The sequence below is a fragment of the Acipenser ruthenus genome, chromosome 2, assembly GCF_902713425.1.
Source record: "Acipenser ruthenus chromosome 2, fAciRut3.2 maternal haplotype, whole genome shotgun sequence".
NCBI classification, from domain to species: domain Eukaryota; kingdom Metazoa; phylum Chordata; class Actinopteri; order Acipenseriformes; family Acipenseridae; genus Acipenser; species Acipenser ruthenus.
The window spans coordinates 16,909,827-16,932,603 of NC_081190.1; the positions used below are offsets into that span (position 1 = coordinate 16,909,827).

Genomic DNA, 22,777 nt, shown 5'->3' on the forward strand with positions numbered 1-22,777 from the left:
CAGTGTAAAATCTCACAAGGCGGTCTAAGTTACTGCAGACCTGTAAACAGGGCTAAATTAACCCTCTGCTCGTAGGCCTCTGTGAAATTGAAATGGGTTTTTGACACGTTGAAATTAAGCCCCATTAGAAATCTTTCTTAAGACTCATCTTTAGATTTAAACTTTAGTTAAACCAGTTTAAGTGCAACACAGCAATTGACCCCCAGAGTTATTTAATTGAAACATCTTAACATAGATGTTTTGTTTTCTTTTTAAATGTTAACTGGTGATAAATGTTTTGTGAATATAGTCTAGCCCAGTGGTTTTCAACCTGTGGTACTTCAGTTGTTCTTTATGACAGCGCGATTCCTCGACCACAATACTCCCTTAATCGCACCATCGTAATGTATCAATCAGTTTGTACCACTAAAATAACAGAGAATCACAATTGTGGTGAACTCTTGTCAAATAGATTATGCAGTCACATTTTCAGTGAGAAAACCAGTTGTAATGGGGTGGGTCTCAGTTTTAGAACAGCCATTTAAGATTTCACATATTTACTGGCACACCCGGTGGTCCCTGCTGGAAACACTGGTGCTTGAGATGAAAAGGTTAAAAACTTGAATGTTGTGACTCTGTTCTACTGTAGCATGAACCCTCCCACAATCACAATTGTTTCAGTGGATTTGAACACTAGGTAGTATTCATATCAATCATTACAAAGGGTGAAGATTAGAAGAAAACATATGCATGTTTTTAACACAACCTCCTAAAAACAAAAGGCTAACCAAAGCTGAAGCAGCACTTGCTGTAAAGTACGGTATGAGCCCCACTGTCCTAAAAATGTTACTCCGATAAAGTTAAGCATAAACACTTTTTTCACGTACTACTGGAATCACATTTAAGTCACCCGAACCTGCTTCACTTTAAGTTACATTGAACACTGTCACAGGATATTAGGTGTTCTGTGGCTGCATTTGTCCAAGGGACACATGACTGCAAAATGTTGCCTGCCCTGGGCCCCTTTTGTCTAAGGCAAGCAGACATGCAGTCAGGTTTCAAACTCTGTGTGCAGAAGCATGGAGAGAGATGTCTGCAGACATGTCTTGCTGCTGAATAAAAAAACAATTGCAGTGCTGTTAAATTGGTGGGTTTAGCAACAGGGCCCCCTAGAGGCACGTTCTGTGTACTGATGTAAGTATGTGTGACAGTTTGCAACAAGAAGATTGATTTGGTCATCACAGCACATTTACAATACCAGTCATATTATACCTTCACAATATCAGCAATATGAGCCCTCTGGATTATGTTATTTCAATTTTAAGTAAATTAAACTAGAAGAAATAAAACAAAGCTTATGGTACAATCAAAAAACAAATTAAAATACAGATTCTTGTTAATAAACAAAGCCAAGTTTACAGATTACGAACATTAAGTAAACAGGTGGAGTTGCATACCAAGCTAGGGTTAAATAACTGTTACTGTCAATAGAGAAGAAATAAAACAGAGGCTGAATTCACTGGGTTAAAAAAAAAACATTTATGATTCTACACATCTTTTCTGGCAAGGGTTCTCCATATGCACAGTACAAGAACTTTGGCTGGTGAGTGTACACAAGCCAGTTCTGGTATTTGAGTAGAACATAGAGAATAGCTCAATAGCCCTGTGAAATGTTCCTTATTCTGGATGAATTATTACATACAGTAACTTAATACAACATACAGGAACAAAGAAAGGTAGCAGAGCTAATACAAGAGCAGCATAAGATGGCAAAACTCCATTGAGGCATACACTGTCCTACTGTATATTGTAGCTTTAGCTGCCTTTAGTTTGTCATGGAGAGCACTGCATCAAATTACATGCATTTTCTCTTGGTCAATAGTCTGACTAATACCAGCACGGATTGGTTTTTTGATGCACCTCCCACACTTTCGTATAGTAGCAGACTTGTTTCAATGAACACCCTCCTAGTCTGTGAAGCACAATCCTGACAGATAACGATTGGCTGAATGGCAGAGCAGGCTTCCATTGGCTGAACAGTGAAAAGGTAGCCTAAACATTGCCAATTTACAGTACATTATTCTTACCATTCATTTAGAACATAAGAACATGTCATGGAGGCTAGAAAATCTAATCTGAAGATCAGTTTCTGAGGCTCGTGTCCATTGATGTTTTATTGAACCGAGGTCAGGAAACACCGCAGCACTGTAATACCTCCTTCCCATGCCCCACTGAGACCCGGAATGAAAACCCTGCTGCCTCTGCTACTGCGTTTCGATGTTCATTTACCAACCTGCATTGGTTGTCAAGCCGAGCTTGCCCTGTTTTGTTTCTGACCCTTTCCCAAAGCGGGATGTGTAGAAGTATGTCACAACACTGACCGATCAAGTGATGAATGGACGTGAACACTGAATCCACATCCGGGGTAAGCAGGCTCTCCAGCCTTTAATATTCTCGCATCTTGCTTTTTTTTAGTAACATAAAGTTCCAAAGTATTGTTAGGATTATCGGAATCAAAGCAATAGCGTCCAGCCTTTCGGTTTTGTAAACAAATGAATGTGACCTTAGCCGCAAAGCTTGCTGGGAAAGAATCACCAACATCAAACTTGCACTGCATGGAAACTGCATGGAAACACTCAACGCAGGTGACTATGTGAGGCTGTGTGGTCCAATGGTTAAAGAAAAGGGCTTGTAACCAGGAGGTCCCCGGTTCAAATCCCACCTCAGCCACTGACTCATTGTGTGACCCTGAGCAAGTCACTTAACCTCCTTGTGCTCTGTCTTTCGGGTGAGACGTAATTGTAAGTGACTCTGCAGCTGATGCATAGTTCACACACCCTAGTCTCTGTAAGTCGCCTTGGATAAAGGCGACTGCTAAATAAACTAATAATAATATCAAGGGGGGTTCATGAGGAATGCGGGAGAATCCAAATCAGCTCTCACTGGCAGTCAGTCCGTGCTCATGGAAAAAAAGATGCTTTTCTGTTCCTTGGGTTTGAGGAGATGACTTCTCTTTTCAAGCTGCAGTGTGTCAGAATGCTGCGATGGATTGTACAGTAACCCAAGCTTCGGTTATTCAGTGAGTCAAACAGATCCCTAGCCCATCACTGAAAACCCTTTCCTGTATGCTGGTGGCTACACTTGCTTTTCCACTTCTTTGAACCAGCAGGCTACAGTATTGTCTTAAAAACACTCACCCCGAAGGTCAATGACACTGTAGAATCTATTTATACAGTGTGACAGTGACCCACAAAACTGATTCTTCAAAATGTTTTTCTACACACAGCCTAGTGACATAAATCTCATGGTGAAGTATCAGTTTTAATGAAAGTCATGTCACAGTTGAGAGAGAGACCCAAGGGCAAATAGTGCATTCTTTTGTCATGGACATCAAAAATATACTGCATTGCAATCATGAGAGTCTAAAGGTACCACACAACTACCTGGAAAAGGATTAAAAAAAAAAAAAAAAACTGGACCCAAATGGCAGCAAAGAAAACAACATCTGCTGTGCGTAACTACGTTGAGATAGGGGCCATTGAAAAGCCCAAGATATATTTTCTCAGTCACACAAAAACGCGGTCTTCACTAGTCACCCTTTCCTTTTCCACTAGGGGTCACTCGAAGGTCAATATAGTGCAGCATAAAGGTAATTCGTTTTCTTTTGGAAGTGTATTTATTTATTTGATTGTTTATTTTAATGGTTTCAGTTTAACAATTCTAGGCAAATAAAAACGGAATTCTAGTTCACTTCTGCTCTATTGGAAGGTGGTAAATTCGTGGGTAATGCATTTGTTTTGGGGGCTGGGTTTAAATCTGACAGCTGATCTCACGTGTGCAACACAGGGCTGATGATGATTTAATCACCCAGTGTAAACGCCGATGGCTTTTTAGCGCATTTTACTGTATCAGGAAATCATCAACACTTATCAGGGGTAATCGTATGAGATAACGACAGACAGGTGGTTGACACAATACAAGGTGATTCCCCAGTACTGAAATACATGATTAAAAAGAGTTGTATCTTATCCCGGCGGCGTATTTTAGGGTGATACAATAAAATTCACAGTCTGCTGATAAATTTTTGTAAAACCAAAAGCCCCTCAACTCACCTGTCCAAGTTTTCTGCTCAGGGATATAATAATATTTGTTTCCAAAAGTATCGGTCCCCATGTGCTGTTTTACTATCCCAAACGTTCTCCGTAATAAAGCTCCGATTTTGCTCATGTTTAAATATTAACAAAAAAAGAAGCGAAGTGTTTTAAACAATCGCATTAACCTCCAGTTTATTTCCATGTAACACTCGTCCTGGGAAATACCGTTGTTTACTATTGGCTGTATTACTGCCTTGTCACTCTTTACAGCCAATCAAAAGCTGTGTTGTTTGGATGACCTTTCACACTCCAATATGGCTGCGCCCTGTTAAACAGTTTGTTATGAAGCATCGTTCTTGTTTTTTTGTTGTTATTTAGTTATTTTGATTAGACATTTATTTTTCGATTTCTAATTCAACGGCGGATATTTTGATTATGAACATGTTTGATATACTCGTTTAAAGCTTATAATCAAATATTAACTCGTTATGTTTTTACTTAATACTTAATCATTACTTAATAATAGTATAAAAAATAGGATTTACAGTCTCGCTGATGACAAAATATGTTGGGGTTTCTGTCAGCTAGACATATTGGATTAGATGACCCTCTTCGTCTCAAACGAGTTGAAATTACGAGAAGGTACGACTTAATTTCTGCATTCTATTTTTCTATTATATTATCTATATAAGCCATCCACCATCAGCTGATAACATAACCTGTCTGGACTGTAAGTGTACTGTGATTTAAAAATATATATATTTTTACAGATGCATTACGCTAGCGCCTTAACAACGACGCAAATGTGTTTTTTTTTTTTGTTGTTGTTTTTTTTCCTGTCTGTTTCTGTAGCGGAACATCGATTTAAAACAAAAAAATCAACGGTATACACTGTACACTACAACACATTTCTTACTTTTGCATCAACATCTATAAAAGTACCAATATCCGATCATGGGCAAAACATAAGTTCAGCGATGACGTTTTGTATGTTGGAACACACTGTCAGGTCTTTGTAGTGCTAGAGCCCTGCTTGACGTGCACAGCCCCCGACTAGGTGTCGCTGTTTGTCTGTCGAAGGGTAAAAACATTATTTATATTGGCTAAATCTAAGATCAGTATGTACTTCAGTACTTTGAAGAAAACACTGACCAAACTCTTTGCTTGACTTTCTTAAAAGTTTTCACCATTGAAAGTGACTGTCTATCTTGGTGTAATTGTACTAAAATAAAGGGGCCAAATGTAGGCAACAGCATGCATACAATATTCAGCAAGTTAAGTCTAAGAGGAAGCTATTCTAGGAATAATACAATGCTAGTTAAACCAGTTTCCTTGGGGCAAGTGTCCAAACCTGCAGCTTTACATTGTATCTGGTGTCTTTGTTCTCAAGTAACATTTTCCATTTTGAAGACCATATGGGGAATTTAAGCCATGCTGTTGAACAGCCATTCAAAAACAAAAACATGCTTGTTGGTTAGCTTTAAAGTGTCAGGTTTCTAAAACCGGCGAGAGAAAAAAATCCTCTCGGCTTAACAAAGTTAAAGTGTGCGGATGTGAAGATAATGTTTTGTGCTTTCTGGGTTTGAATTGTACCGAACTAAAAAGATGAAAAGAAGAGGTACTGTATATAAAAAATAAATAGGGCAGGATAGTAGGGATTACGGTCAATCAATTAAGGTCTGTGTGTCCAGGCATGATAGGCAGGCAGTCTTGCATGTAGGGTGACAGAGAACCACTGACCCTGTGACTCCGATCCTTCCACTCTCATTTTGTTTTTCAAAAGGCTTGACTAGAACATTCCCATCATTTGTCTGATAAATTTGAATCCTTCACTGGGTAATGGACATGGAGATATCTCACTGAGTGCATTGTATCCTGCATCCTGCATAGCACAGCATTACATTAAACTAGGGGCTTACATTTTTATCTATTCTTTCTTAAGCTAATTCCATTATTAATCCGACTCCATTTGAAATGCTTCCTTTGATCCCAGAATGCACACCATGGATGGAAATACAGCATGTATTTTCCATTTAACTTTATTTTGGCTGTATTTTGATTCCTGTAGATGTAATTGAATTACTGTTCCATTAAACCCAATTTATATTCTGGCTGTACCATTCAGTCTATCCCAGCCATAAATGTAACCATGATTGAATTTGATTAGTCTGGCTGATGTCAATGCAGTCATGGAACAAACCAAGAGAGAGAGAGGGGGACTTTTTAAATGTAAAAACAAATTAACTTGACAAAAACATTTTTCCAATGATAAATTAATAAATATAAAGATGACTACAAATGCTAAATCAAGTCTACTTTGTCATTAAAACAATGTGTATGATAGTTTAAACTGTATAAATGGCTGTTTACACATAGATGGTTTAAATGTTTAATCTATTTTAGAGCCTTAAATACATTTACTAATGGAGGGGGATAAACTGCACTGTAACCAACTTTATCCTTTTATTTTTTCAACTGCTTTAATGAAAATATTATCGTTTTCTATACTGTGTTGGTGGTGCTGTTGAGAATTTTGGTTTACCCAGGCAACATAAAGTATTATGTAACATAGCAGGTATGGAAATAAGACTCCCATTGCACAGGAGTTCGATCCATTCCTGATTTAACTATGAATTTAATAAGATACACCCGAGCTTGTTACCAGTACACTGGGGCTAATCAAGTACAAATTAAAACCTGGAATGGGTGAAATTGCTATGCAATAGGAGTCCTATTTCCATCCCTGCATAGGCCACTTTAAGAAATCACTCTGACATACATTTAGAAAAGTGCTTTTTGTTTTATTCTTTAAGATTGAAATGTCATTTAGTTTATAAGTTCAATTTCTTTAGTTTTCTGTATTTCTGTCTGTATAAATGCAGCGTCATATTTTAATAATTTACTTGGCGGCAGTGTTTATATCTGCCGGTTCTTAGATCAATTGAATAGAATCTGAACTTGTCTTTCAAAGTTATGGCTGCTGTTTTCTGTGTAGGGTGCTCAGCTTGGAGTTAAACAAAGACCGGGATGTGGAACAGATTCATGGGAATGGTGTGAACACTCTTGATATCGAAGCTATTGAAGGAAGATAGTAAGTATTTAAAACACTCTGATAGAACGAGAAATGAAAGTTGAAAAGTAAGATTTTGTTGAGTCACTTATCAACTTTCTTATATTTTTACCTTAAAAATGTAAGTAAGAATGTAAAGATTTTAGCTTTCCAAGTTTCTTGTATTTATTTTTGATATATTATATTATTCATAAAGCATTAGCAGGATAGCAAACCAATAGGGTTGTAATCATAATGCAAATAATGCTCCATTTTGAGCACCCCATATGTGTCTGTGGAAATTAGAAATATTCAATAAATGGTAAAAGGTCAATATAAGTAAATAGTGTTAGTGCTTAAATGATTAACTGGTGTCATGTTAATATTGGGAATTCAGTACTGTTTTGCTGGCTGTTTTAGAGGCATCTAATAGAAAAACTAGCTACAGGAGAGGTTCTGCTTTATCACGATGAAATTATTTTAATAATTGGGGTCCCTGAGTGGATCATGTGGTAGAAGTCGTGTGATGTGCAGGGTCAGTCATACAGTGCAGGTTCGCATCCTGGCTCTGCAAAGTCGCTGGAGATTCCAAAAGGAGCGTCGCATTGTCTCTGGCGCTCCCGTGGGTTAAGGAGGCAAAACTGGCAGGGACTGCTTCTCCTCATCGTGCCACAGCGAACCCCGCTGGTCAGATGCCCTTTGAGCTCAAAAGCAGACACCTGCATGGCTGGTCTTTGTTCTCCAGAGGTCAGTAGCTCGATGACATCTACTCTCGAGTTCCTGGATGTAAAAGAGGAAGCTAGCTCGGTCGTGGGATCGGAGGACGCCCACTGAACCTTCAGTTCTCCTGAGCTGTGTGGGGAATTGCTGCAGTGAGGGGAAAAAATGATTGGACATTCCAAATTGGGGAGAAAATCGGGGGGTAAAATAATTGGACACATTATAAATAAATTTAAAAAAGAACTTTAATAAGGGGATGTCAGTAATGATTAATATAATTAGAGGGTGTTCTGTAAAGTCGCCTTTTCTTAATCTTTCAGCATGTTATCAGGTGGGGCAGATGGAGTCATTGTCATTTATGACCTTGAGAATTGCAGCAGGAAGCCGCAGTATACATGCAAATCAGTATGTACAGTGGGCAGGTAGGTGTATAGGAAATGCTTTCCAAGTCAAGGCCAAGCTCCTTTAGGATAACATGTCATGCTTGATGTACATTATAGAAAATCAAAAGTCTGCTCTGATAATGTTATTGTTTAGGGTGTTAGTAACACATGTATTGGGGATGAACCAAGAATATAAACAATAAACTGCAGGCGTCAGTAGCCCATAGCCCACAGCCAGTCATAAAGTGTGAGGTCATTGCTTGGCATAACTATCCATGTTGGAAAGAGGTCTGTAATAGAGCAGCTTTAGGGTTGTAGAGCAGTTGTAATTATGGGCTATCTCTGTTTAGATCATTCAAATAAACCACGACCAGCCTGCAATAGAAAATAAGCCTTTGCCTTTGATTTTGGATGAACATTCTCTCAGTATACTGTATGTATGTATGTGTGTATGTATGTATGTGTATGTATGTATGTATATATATATATATATATATATATATATATATATATATATATATACACAGTATCTTTGTATCTTTGTATACTGTAAATGATTGATAATTTCTCACCTCAGAATGAAAGTAGCTTCACAAATTCAGGAATGTGTTGTTCTAGTGGTGTGAGTTTAGTAAGGGTTCATCTTTACAATGTTATCTCCATGTTTTAGATCCAATCGCCATGTACACCAGTTCAGTGTGGAGACAGTGCAGTGGTATCCACATGACACTGGCATGTTCACCTCAAGCTCCTTTGATAAGACTCTGAAAGTATGGGACACAGAGACTTTACTTGTAAGTAGTGCTATTAACTTGATTTATTATATTTTTGAATAATATTTCCTTCTTTCAGTCAACTGATAAGTTCATACTGTCAACTGATCTTTTCTGTGTGAAAGAATTTGAAACAGGCAGCAGCGGGACCTTATATTAAATATCAGTGCTATATTGTGAATTACAGCAGTCTACATCCCTTTTTTTATCAAGAGAGTCTTGTTTTCAGTCAGCCCACAAACGCAGCATGCCACTAGCTATGAAATTGGAGATAATGTCTATGTAATGCTGACTTGGTTTTATATCATTTATTCTATTACCCCAAAAAACAATCACTTTTAGTTTAATTTAGAAAACAAATACCTCACACATGTTTACTGTGCTGTTGGTACCTGTGGCAGCGTCACTGGCAGAGGTGTTTAGACCAGGAAAGGAGACTTAGAAGCACAAGTTGCAGGTTAAGCGCACAGGCGCACGTTTAATAATAATAAATCATAAACAAAACACTGGACAGAACACAGAACAAAACACATTAACAAAATAAAACAAAAGGTCTACAAAAACACTCGCAGAGACGTAAATACAAGAGACGGGACGCAACACGAAAACCTTCACCTCTCACCAGCATCAAATCCAACACTAACACAAACAGAAATGTACTAAAGAAAAGTACATGTACTGCTAGACGATTCATATTCATAACCTTCACAAATTGATATGATTTCAGTGGTGGTATTTTGATCCAGTGATGTTTAGATGGATTGAATAGACCTCGCAGTGGTATACAAAGACCGTTGTTTGTTTCTGTTTCTGTTAATTGGACAGGTGAAACCAAGGGTGTAAATGCATTTTCACAGAAAACAGTGTATACCCAAGTATAAGCCTGTGCATCCAGCACTCCAGATAATCTGCAGACTGGGTGTTTTTTACACATTGGAAAAAATATGAATAGGTAGAGCGATTTTGCTACAAAGCTTGAGTTTGCATGTTATCAAGCTTCTTGTACTGTTGGTTCTTGGCGTCTTAATGGTCAATTGTTAATATACTGCAAACGGTAGCTATAGATTGGGTCATACAAATACCGGGACATCTAATTGTAGCCTCTGGGAATTGTTAGAAACCTGAAATCATTAAGTCCAGGTTTTCAATAATAATAACAAAGTTATACAGTTGAATCCACTAACAATGTGTGTTTGTAACTGGTGAATAAGCGACTGGATTCTAGATCTTAAGGATTTCTCGGCTTTGTTTGGAAAGGGAGAGCACAAGAGACAGAAAAAGGAAGATTTACAGAAAACAAAAAAACTGTAACCGCTTAGTACTAGTGGGAGGAGACTCGGTGGACGCAGTAGCTAACTACACCAAGAGGCGCAATGTAAGACTGTAGTTAATGCATACCCCACAAGTTGGCATTAAAGTATGTACTGTATTTACTTCAAGGTAATGTTGCATTTTACTCCCCAAAAATACAGTTTATGCACATAGGGTTTAAATTGGACAGTAAATTACTCCATGAGCCAAAACCTTATCTGGAGCGCTGCTTGTACCTATTCGTGCAATATGGTTAGTATGCTCACTTATTCTACGTATTCTACTCTAGCTGCCAAGGTTGTAGAGAAAGGTGCGTCCTAAATATTATATTTTCTTTTTTCACAGCCGGCTGAGGTTTTCCATTTTGAAGGGAATGTATATTGTCATCACATGTCTCCCATTGCAAGGAAACATAGTTTGATAGCAGGTTTGTATTGTTAAGAAAACATTTTTTTTATATTTATATTTTTAATATTTAAAGCAGCAAAAACGTTTATCATTTTCTGGAGTTTTCTGTTTAGTTATGAATCTCTAGGCCATATTTCTAGTGGCATAATTAATCTTATGTTCGTAACCTGAAGTAAAAAAATATTCTAACAAATGACACCAATACTTTTGTTTATTGAAGTGTGCAATTTAATCTGTATAGCTTTTTATTTTGCTGGAGAAAGCTCAGTGAACTGTCTTTTAGACCCTGTATCAGCCTCTTTCAGTACCTCTAAGGGGGGGGGGGGGGGGGGGGGGGCGACTGGTGGTCAGTAGCTAACAATTAACAATTTCTATTATGCATTCAGGAATGACCAGCTGCACCAGCAATCATGTTTAGAATGTTGCTTAATAACTGAAGGACTTGCATGTATTCAAGAGGCCTGTTAATGAGTAAACTGTTGCATGGTGGGAGTCTGTAGTGTGGAGGCAGTGTAAAATGTTTTCTCTTAAGATAAAATCTGGAAAAAAAAACAATTTGAAGAAACGTGTAAGAAAGTTTGTAAGTTAATGTGTTTTTCTGCTTAGACTTACATTTTCTTCACTCAGACACTTATCTTCTCGTAGACTTAATGCACCATGTAGTTATCGCTTAAGTATACTTTTTATTAATTTTAAATGATAGTTCTACCAGGAAAAACCTCATTGATAAATGATCAGTCCTTATCCAGTAAAATGCAACTGATCATTTTAGATTGCTTGTTGTAAACTGTAAATGATATCTGTGAATATTTTGTGTGAATGTGTGCACAGTGGTTGCTTTGTTGTCTCTTTGTAAGGCATCTGTATGCTTCTAACTCACTGAATTAACTCTATTGTATTTGATTCTTCAGTTGGTACCAAAGACCCCAAAGTACAGCTCTGTGACTTAAAGTCTGGTTCCCGTATACATATTCTACAGGGTGAGTATTAAGACGGTAGCATGAACACTGAAATACAAAGACTATTTGAATACACTGTAGCCTGGACACAAATACTGTCAATGGCGTTTTCTCATTGGTGTGACTAATTGGTTTCCTTCAGATTCAGTGCTTGACTGGCATCACGTGTATTGTAGAAGTATTACATTTAAAAAAAGAGTAATGAACTTCCCTTCCTTGACCAAAGCATGTAATATTCCATAAAAATCATCAAATCGTTCAAAAAAATACTGTACGATGGGGGCTCGGTGATACAATGTTCAAAGACGCTAGCCTCTCTTAACTTCCACCTCTGGAGGCTTGGCTCATAAGTGAGTTTGGTGTTCTCGCTTGGTCCATAAAATGCAAATTCATAGTATGATGACAGTTATAGTCCCGTTTTTGAAATGTGTTGCTGTATGCAATGACGTATAAAACTGTGTTAAGTAGTTTTCTGTTTTTGTTAACATGCTAATCTTCTTAAGTAATCTTAGTGATATGAAGTGTTGGCTAGGCCATCAACACATTTAATAAATGTTTTCCCTATTTACTGACAGGCTGTACAGTAGATAATGGAACATGCTATTATCGAGACAAATCTCTGAGCAGCCCCAGGAAATCTCAGTAAATCTACATTTTATTATTGCTGCAGAACAACTATATAGAATTATTCACCAGATATTAATTTGCTTGTTTGCTTTAAACTGTGCTGCCCATACATCTCTGGACCCTAATTAATCATGTTTTGCGTTAGCGTTGTCATTTGTAATGTTCTGTATGTTTATGTAATAATTTAGTGCTGTCCAAACCATAAGATGAGTAGCTTTAGATGTTTAAGTAATGGGTCGATTTAGAATGCTCATGATTATACAAGCAGTCTTTCCATTTTATTTATTTATTTATTTATTTATTTTTATAGCATAATTAATTTTGGAAATCATGGAACCAGGCAGCTTGTTATTATATTGATACTATTGAGCTGTTTCCAAGAGAATGCCCGCAGTTTGCTTTCTTTTCACTGTAGAGTGAAGTTCATAATCAGAGTATTTCTTTCTAGGTCACAGGGGCGAAGTGCTGTCGGTGAAGTGGTCCCCTCGATACGAACACATTCTGGCAACAGCAAGGTAAGAAATATCAATTGATTTAACTGTTAACACAAGTGCTCTCTCTAAAGATCTTGCTTCTTTTAATATTTAGATTTAGGAATGAAGGCACAGAACCAGGTCTGACATTGAACTGTATAATACTACAGGGGGATCCATTTCTAATCTATTGTGCAGCTTGGGAATTCGATGCAACTTTGCAAATGCTTGTCTAATTTTGATGAAATTATAAGGCAAACATAAAACTACATTTTTTTTACCTCTACACATCTAGAATGAGCCTGAATTAGAGAGCATTGTATAGCACCAGTGAATCCTCTCAATGTCAACAACGTCTTTATAGGGCTGATTCTGCTTTAGATGGTTGATAAAATCCAGGAGAATTTCCTAGTGTTGTATAATACTCTTAATAAAATCAAGGGTTGGCTTATCTCAGTGAGGTCTACACTTAATCAGGCAGGATGCATTTGCTACCTCATATTTGAGTCAATGGCATTGATGCAAAACCTGCAAAACACCACTTTGCCTCCAACCGGCTGACCCTTTAAAATAGTACATTACGTTGGCAGTGTCAATAGCCATTGGAAATCCTGTGGAAGGGAGGGTAAGGTGTGGAGGGAGAACACTGAGCTAGTACTATAAATCTAATATCATGGGCAGCAGTGTGGAGTAGTGGTTAGGGCTCTGGACTCTTGACCGGAGGGTCGTGGGTTCAATCCCCGGTGGGGACACTGCTGCTGTACCCTTGAGCAAGGTACTTTACCTAGATTGCTCCAGTAAAAACCCAACTGTATTAATGGGTAATTGTATGTAAAAATAATGTGATATCTTGTAACCATTGTAAGTCGCCCTGGATAAGGGCGTCAGCTAAGAAATAAATAAATAAATAAATAAAATAAAATGGGTTGCAAAACAAGTAAAAGTCATTTGAAGTAGATCTCCATTGATTCTAGCACTGACAGCAGAGTGCGACTGTGGGATGTGAGGAAAGCTTCAGGAAGTTTGTTCACGCTAGACCAGCATAATGATGAGAAGTCCAAAGCATCTTCAGAGGCAGGTAATTTTAGTAAACGTTAAGGACAGTTTTCTCCAAGAGCACTCGAATGCTTAGTTTGTTTATTTGTTTGTTTCCCATTCTCCAATATACACCATATTGGTTGCAGTGTCTCTTGATAATAAATGAAGAGAGTGGTACATGTACTGTAGAAGTTGAACAGAGCAGAGTTTGGAGGTGTGTTTCTGCCCGATATACTGTATATGAAGTTGCCTGAAGTCTGAATTAAGTAGCTGTTTTCCCAAACATGTGAACTAATCTTGCAAATACATTGTGTGTGCAGTAACCAGAGACTCTTCAAGGCTGTACAGATTAATGCTACGAGACGCATTGAGGCATAGACAAAATGTGCTGTTGCTGAGAGTACTGTTGCAAAGAGTCTGTGCTTTGCAAGACATTTTGACTGCTTTCATGTTATTTCTGTGTGGAATATTATTGTGGTGCATGTGTGTTTGTGTGTGTGTTTGTTTTTTGTCTCTTGTTTGTAATGAATTGCTCTGTTTCCTTGTTGCTTGCAGTAGCTTATTTTGGTACAGCGTTATTTATAAACTGCTTCCCACTTTAACTTCCTGGCTGCCCATGCCACAGCCCCCTCATGATGAGGAGACAGGAAGTTAGAGCCCAGGGACGGATCAAAAACCACAGCTGTTAAAAACTTCACCGATTGCCAATGAAACTATATGAGATTCATCAACTTGCATTTACTCATTACTTGGTTTTTCATAATTAAAAAACTGCAAAGACTGTTTGTTTGATTTCCTGGTATTTTGGTATTGTGGCAGCTAACACGGCACATAACGGTCGTGTCAATGGGCTGTGCTTTACCGGTGATGGGCTCTACCTCCTGACCACTGGCACAGACGACCGCATGAGACTCTGGAACAGCTCTACTGGGGAGAACACACTGGTATGGAATTACATTTAAGAATTAATATCCATATGACATGTACAATTTAAATGTACTTAATGAAAATAAAAAGAATTCCACAGTATTTATAACTGATGTTTAAAGTGTTATCTGTTATTCAATTATACATATTACAATTTTGCATAAGCTGTCCTTTGTAACCAAAAGTTTTTCACAGAATTTGGGAGAGTGGTCCCTAAGGTTCTTACAGCAATACTTACATTTTAGGACCCACATCCCCTACAGGGTAAAGGGTTAGGCTGAAGTTTGAATAAAACTCAGTCAGTTACCCCTCGTCTGGCAATTTGCCAGAAGTGAGTAGGGTGCTCCTAGTATTTTTTTCTGAAAAGCCCTATTCAATACGAGTAGAACGAGGTGCTACACATGGTAGAGTCTAAATTGCACCCAGGGTGATTTTTCTGGTCAAGGTCCCTTTCTCACTTTAGATTGACCTTTGCAAGGTTACAGGTCGAAGGGGGCATTTAAAAAAAAAAAAAAAATGGCTATCATTTCTGAACTCGGTGTGTCTGAAAACCCCCAGGTGAATTTTTCTCGGAATATCTGAGACGGACGGGCAACGGCTCTGGTTGAGTTGGCATGGAGTGACCCACTTTTTTTTTAAATATTGCAGGTTAACTACGGCAAAGTCTCCAATGAAAGCCGTAAAGGCCTGAAGTTTACTGTCTCCAGCGGTTGCAGTCCAGAGTTTGTATTTGTACCCTGTGGTGGTACTATTGCAATGTATGCCCTTTATACAGGTGAACTGATAACCATGCTCAGGGGGCACTATAACAATGTGGACTGCTGTGAATTCCATCCTGATTTCCAGGTGAGTCACTTTTAATGCAAACTAAAAAGAAATTCAGCTTTTAAAAATAAATGATGCTGTTAAATCATCAAAACCATACTAACATTTAAAAAGTAACAAATATATCATTGTCACAGAACAAACTTTAGTGTTAATCAGCGCTCCTGATAAGCTGCGTACTCAGTGTTTTACGCAATGAAAAAATATGAATTATGCATGATGTTTAAATTTCACGTGTAAAGAATATGCATAGCAATTTTTTGCTTACTTGCTTGAGTTTGCATGTTATCAAGCTTCTTGTACTTTGTTGGTTTCCGGCTTCTCAATTTACTCACCCAAAATATAGTTTACTTACAGGTAGTGGACAAAAAAATGGAAACCCCAATTTAGTCACTTAATAGGGCGTTGGGCCACTATGGTATCCCGCTCTGTGGAGTTCTCTGCGGACCAATTTTGATGAAGCTAGCTGCTCGCGCCCCAGGTTGAAATTTGCAGTCAATTGATCTGCAGTTGCTCGCCTGTTTTGACTTGCACTTCGAATTAATGCATGGATATCACAATCTTGGAGTATGCGCTTCCGCCCACTGTTGGCCTTTGCTGATGATGTCTTTCCCTCAGAGTTTCATGACGACATCACCTTAGACACCGTTGCTCGTGAAACATCAGCAAGTTGAGCTGTCTTGGTCACTGAAGCTCCTGCCAAACGCACCCCAAAAATCATCCCTCTTTTAAAGTCACTGAGGTCTCCTCTTGCAGCCATGCTAGCCATAATTATAGGCAACCAGGCCTATCCAGCATTTTTATACATGACCCTAAGCATGCTGGGATGACACCTGTGTGGAAGCCCTTGCTTTCAATATACTTGATGTCCCTCATTTACCCAGGTGTTTCCATTTTTTGTCCACTATCTGTACAGAGTGTTTAAATTGGAGAGTAAATGACTCAATGATCCAAACCCTTATCTGGAGCGCAGGTGTTAATCATGAGTAGGCTAAAGTTAACTGTTCAGGTGTGTTTAGAAGGGGAACATTAAATGTGTCATTTGTGACACTTTACCCAATTGGAAAAATGTCAGCCAGCATTACCATGGTGCTGCTGTAACATTTCCTGCTCAGAGACATTCATTAGTTTGCAGACGTGTTGAGACCCGCATGGGCTTGCCTCAGTCTGTAATCAGAAGCTCAGTTCAGATAGGTGAAGGTCCACTGAATAAAGTTTAAATCAGCGTTCCCCTGCAGGTGCTGTAGAAGATCACAGTGCGTTTACATGAGCATAAGAATTACGAGTCATGTCAAAGTTTACATCAAAGTCATGTAAACACAGTTTTTGGAAAATGTATCGGAATATTCCTTAGGTCAGTTTTCGGAAAACAGCACTTAGAAATTTCCGATTCAATTCCGAAAACGAACCAAATGTATATCATGTAAACGCACTTTTCAGAAAACTTATTCTGATAGCGTACTGCACTTGTGCAAACTTTGACCTTCATTCCTGCACGTGGTTTTAAAAAACAGAGAAAATAATAATAATGTGTAGTCAATCTGCACGGATCCATTTGCTGCATTATTGAATCGTATTTTGGCATTTACTTGTTGTACTTGTTAGAACCGAAGTCATTGTATTGCTCTTAATTGTATTAATACTTGTACTGTGATTCTTTAAATGTATTTTTGTTTACGACTGTAAGTCGCCCTGGATAAGGGCGTCTGCTAAGAAATAAATATAATAATAATAATAATAATAATAATAATAATAATAATAATAATAATAATAATAATAATAATAATAATAATAATTAATAAATAAATAAATAAATAAATAAATAAATAAATAAATAAATAGTTAGGGATCAAGTAATATTTATCCGTATGTATTTTTTAATAGCCCATACTGAAGCAACACATGTTTTCCAGCTTTAAAATGACGTGATAATTTAAAATAATTTCTGCAATAGAAACTGGTAATATAGAACAGGAGTAACTGTGTGTTTGAAAGACTGACTGCACATTGCGGCGAATCTGAAAAGAGGTAGTAATCTTTGAATTTAAGACTTGACACTTCGATAAAGCACTTGTTATTGGATTGGTCTCCGTTCTATCGCAGAAAAAATGTCCGGTCTGTTCAAAGCGCAGGGTACAATACTTTGCATGCGAAAATAACCTGCGTTTTCCGTAAACTTCAATCCGTGTATACAGTTGAATTCTAATTAGACTTAGTTTTGGTTAATCATGTAAACACAGAAAAGTGATGTTTTAAGAAAATCAGTTTTCTGATTCAGTTTTCCGAAAACATTAGTTTTCGGAAAACACTTTGTCATGTAAACGTATGGGTTTTTTCTCTGAACAATTTCAACTATTTGTTTTTCCAGTGGTAGTCCTCAGGAGAAGTCCTGTCCACAGTAAAAGCCATCATTTTGTGTTTGTGTGTCTCATTTAATAATGCCTCTGTGGAGTTTGGAATAGACTAGTACATTTGATTAGAGGTCATTTTAAGTTTGTTTGTATGGCTTAAAAGTTTGAGTGGACTACACACAGCTTTAGTGTTTTTGTAGACATTAAACAGGTTACCGGTACTTGCTTAATACTTAGCAATATTTGTTTTTGCACTTTGTTTATTGTTATGAATTGCCTTGTTTTTTAACACTAGGATCTATACAGTGGGGGCAAGGACTGCAACATCCTTGCCTGGGTTCCAACCCCTCGCAATCCTGCTATAGAAAATGAGGATGAAGGGTCCAAAAAAGTAAGTGATGAGCCTATATATATATATATATATAAAAGCTTTATTTATACAGCACATGTAACAGATGTTATTCATTGCTATGCCACTCATAACACATGTTTTTTCTAACCACAGAAGATAACATATCTATGAACATTTTCTTACACTCATTGTGTGTGTGTGTGTGTGTGTGTATATATATATATATATATATATATATATATATATATATATATATATATATGTAATTTATATATATATATATATATATATATATATATATATATATATATATATAAAAATTACAATGTCAACTACCTTAAATCCATTTTATGATACCAGTATTTCCTGCTTAAATGACCTGGACCTATTGCATTTATAATGTGTTACTTAGGTTTGGTTAGGTTTGCCACATAGCTACAAAATAACTACACTGGAGATATAAAGTGGCAGAACACTATAGGTACCCTGCTTATCTGGTAGCTTAGATGACTCAGCCGCCAGTACCTACCATTGTTTTCAGAAGGCTGATAAGTAAAGGTACAGTCCTGACTATTTACACATTATTAACAATATAAAAGGTCAATTAACAGCAGAAGGAAATAACAAAAGCGCAGGACAGCCCGTTCGGGAATTCAGATTCAGCATTCGAGAATTCGGAGCAAGAAAAGCCTTGAGGGTACCCAGGGAGGGGATTGACAGCTATTTAGCATTGCACAAGCTTTAGCTGATGAGGACAAGATGAATGCAAATGTATGTATATGGCAACATACAGACGTGCTCAAATTTGTTGGTACCCCTCCACAAAAAATGAAGAATGCACAATTTTCTCTGAAATAACTTGAAACTGACAAAAGTAATTGGCATCCACCATTGTTTATTCCATATTTAATAAAAATCAGACTTTGCTTTTGATTTTTAATTCAACATAATATTGTAAATAATAAAACAAATGAAAATGGCATGGACAAAAATGATGGGACCTCTAACCTAATATTTTGTTGCACAACCTTTAGAGGCAATCACTGCAATCCAACGTTTTCTGTAGCCCTCAATGAGACTTCTGCACCTGTTAACAGGTAGTTTGGCCCACTCTTCCTGAGCAAACTGCTCCAGCTGTCTCAGGTTTGATGGGTGCCTTCTCCAGACTGCAAGTTTCAGCTCTTTCCATAGATGTTCGATAGGATTCAGATCAGGACTCATAAAAGGCCACTTCAGAATAGTCCAATGTTTTGTTCTTATCCATTCTTGGGTGCTTTTAGCTGTGTGTTTTGGGTCATTATCCTGTTGGAGGACCCATGACCTGCGACCGAGACAGAGCTTTCTGACACTGGGCAGTACGTTTCGCTCCAGAATGCCTTGATAGTCTTGAGATTTCATTGTGCCCTGCACAGATTCAAGGCACCCTGTGCCAGGCGCAGCAAAGCAGCCCCAAAACATAACCAAGCCTCCTCCATGTTTCACTGTAGGTATGGTGTTCTTTTCTTTGAAAGCTTCATTTTTTCGTCTGTGAACATAGAGCTGATGTGACTTGCCAAAAAGCTCCAGTTTTGACTCATCTGTCCAATGGACATTCTCCCAGAAGGATTGTGGCTTGTCAATATGCATTTTAGCAAATTCCAGTCTGGCTTTTTTATGTTTTTCTTTCAAAAGTGGAGTCCTCCTGGGTCTCCTTCCATGGAGCCCACTTTCGCTCAAAAAGCGACGGATGGTGCGATCAGAAACTGACGTACCTTCATCTTGGAGTTCAGCTTGTATCTCTTTGGCAGTTATCCTTGGTTCTTTTTCTACCATTCGCACTATCCTTCTGTTCAATCTGGGGTCGATTTTCCTCTTGCGGCAGCGCCCAGGGAGGTTGGCTACAGTTCCATGGACCTTAAACTTCTTAATAATATTTGCAACTGTTGTCACAGGATCATCAAGCTGCTTGGAGATGGTCTTGTAGCCTTTACCTTTACCATGCTTGTCTATTATTTTCTTTCTGATCTCCTCAGACAACTCTCTCCATTGCTTTCTCTGGTCCATGTTCAGTGTGGTGCACACAATGATACCAAACAGCACAGTGACTACTTTTCTCCATTTAAATAGGCTGAATGACTGATTACAAGATTGGAGACATGTGTGATACTAATTAAAGAAACTAATTAGTTTGAAATATCACTATAATCCAATTATTTATTATCTTTTCTAAGGGGTACCAACAAATGTGTCCAGGGCATTTTAGAATATCTTTGTAGAATAAGCAATAATTCATCTCTTTTCACAGCTTCTTTGCTTTATTCTATGACATACCAAAGGCATGCAAGTATACATGATAAAATAGCTTTTAATTTCATCACTTTTCAGGAGGAATGAAGCATTATTTCAATGAGCTGTAAGGGTACCAACAAATTTGAGCACGTCTGTACAAATTAATTCTACAGTATTTGTGCTGCACAGTATAGAATAAAAAGTGAACTAGAAGAGGCTTTTAGTGCCATACACTTTTAATGTCCAGGGGTACAGCAGTATATATTTTAGGACAGACATTTTCGAATACCATGCTGTGGAATGACCCTACTATAAATGATTGCTCTTGTTTTGTTTGTTCACAGACTGGAGGACAGTCAAGCTTCAATCCTGCTTTTCAAGATGCTTGGAGCAGCAGTGATGAGGAGGGATGAACCTCTGCTATCACTGAATGATGGACTTTTTATTGAACTGTAAACTCATGAAAAGGAGGACAAGACTGCAATATCTAAAGATAATGCACTATATGAAAAGATTTGTATCTAATCTTAAAAAACAAACAAAAAAAATCATGCCTAGGTATGTGTTACCTTGTAGTAACAAGGGTCAGGATACAGAGAATGGTAATTCTACTCCAGGGCTAATTAACTATAATAAAATAACTACTTTGGGACCTGGATGGTTTAATTGATTTGATTTTTTTAGAACATAGTTGGAAGGTGTATATGAATGGCCAAACACAAATGCATTGTGGGCCACCAGAGGAACCTCTGTATTGAGCATTATAATGATACAATAAATAGGTAACTCCTTTTTTTAAAGACTTTTCCAACAGAATATTCAGAGGATGTACAAACAATGATAATCATGTGCCATATGTAACACACACGTTTGTGCAAATGGACTGAGAGGCAGTTTAATTTCTTAAGCAAATGGAATCTGCGATGTGTATCTGGACTAAATAAAACCAGTTTTAGTCGCAATGTGCAACACAGCTGGTCTGTAACTTTGAAGGCTATTTTGTGTCGGTTCCTTGATTTAGATACAAGAAATCCAAAATGGTAATGTCATTCATGAAGATTTGGAGTGACAATGTCCTGTCTTGATAATACCACTTTGTACCATGGCATTTTATAACTTGAAACTGTTAATTGATTTACCATGCTCAATAACCCCATAGAAAACAGAGGAGACAGATTTGTTTTCTGTATCCATTTGTAACTTTTTTTTCTCATTCATATTTAGGATTATTTCTGAATAAAATTACTTTATAAAAAAAATAAAAGTCTGGTCCTCAGAAAACTGCCATGTTGCTGTTAATTCTGTTTACGTATGTTTTTCTCCTAATGTGTTCTATCTATCAAGGAGAATAATGCATTTTAAACTATTTTACATATTTGAGTTTATTAATGTGCCCATTGTGGGGAAAACCAGAATTTGATTAGACAGTTCAAGCTTACTGTGCTACCAAATCGATGCATTTTCATTTTTTTTTTTTTTAAATGGAGACTGGAATACATGTGTGCTAATTGCAGATCATGACACTATTACGAACAGTACTATTTATGTATAATACTGATTAAAATGAAACCAGAAACACATTCATCATCATCATTATCATCATCATCATCATCATTCCACCTATAGAGTCAAAACCAACAAAAATGTATCCTAGGTTAAGGTGTAGATACCAACACTTGTCTTTATGCTTACCATTTTCTTTGGAGTGCTTTTTGGTCATCATTTGTCCTCTTTTTTTTAGTATATTCCTTTTTTCCTATTGTATATTCCGAGCTAGATAGCACATCAGGGATTGAGCAAAATGGTGGCAATAAGTTCACAATAGCCCTAGCAAAACATGAAGCACAGAATAGACGCTGATAGAACAAACACATATATTTTGAGTTGGGAAATACATATATAGTACTTGCTACTAATATTGCGTTGATCACAATAGCGTTCATTAATACAATGATTGTTCAGTACGTTTCTTTAATGTACATGTACAGCACAATTAATTAATGAACATACCCATTGCAGTTTTCTCTGCTGTATCGTGCTGCTTTAAATCATTTTGCAGTGCATCTTGTCTTTTCCCAGGACCACTTTGATGAACAGCACAGGTTCTAAATGTATTACCAGTTGGGTTACCATTTTTTCTTTTAACCAAATATACAGTTGAACTTGACCCTTAATAAACAGCTCAACCAGATGTTGAAAAACAGATTTACCAGTTGCTGGAATGTCCTTTTAAGTTTTCA

The 22,777-nt window shown here is 37.4% G+C and overlaps 2 protein-coding genes across 3 annotated transcripts in view; one reads left to right on the plus strand and one right to left on the minus strand.

The window, feature by feature from the left end:
- LOC117403688 (NADH dehydrogenase [ubiquinone] 1 alpha subcomplex assembly factor 2-like) overlaps nt 1–4,334 on the minus strand; it is a 39,722-nt gene extending 35,388 nt beyond the window's left edge. Inside the window, exon 1 of the mRNA XM_034005997.3 lies at nt 4,092–4,334. Within this exon, the coding sequence (XP_033861888.2) occupies nt 4,092–4,206 (115 nt within the window). The 5' untranslated portion in view covers nt 4,207–4,334. The remainder of the gene's footprint in view (nt 1–4,091) is intronic.
- A 45-nt stretch (nt 4,335–4,379) lies between these two features.
- LOC117963681 (DNA excision repair protein ERCC-8-like) lies at nt 4,380–21,801 on the plus strand. Of its 2 annotated transcripts, none has more exons than XM_034904655.2 (12): nt 4,380–4,715; nt 7,069–7,164; nt 8,163–8,264; nt 8,896–9,019; nt 10,655–10,736; nt 11,629–11,697; nt 12,752–12,818; nt 13,751–13,854; nt 14,634–14,758; nt 15,390–15,587; nt 18,213–18,308; nt 20,882–21,801. In XM_034904655.2, the coding sequence occupies exons 1-12, from the start codon at nt 4,639–4,641 to the stop codon at nt 20,948–20,950; spliced, it is 1,209 nt and encodes a 402-aa protein (XP_034760546.1). In that variant the 5' UTR covers nt 4,380–4,638; the 3' UTR covers nt 20,951–21,801. The 2 variants fall into 2 exon arrangements, with proteins under 2 accessions (XP_034760546.1, XP_034760549.1); XM_034904658.2 differs by having other exon boundaries at nt 4,704–4,803.
- The last annotated feature ends 976 nt before the right edge of the window (nt 21,802–22,777 follow it).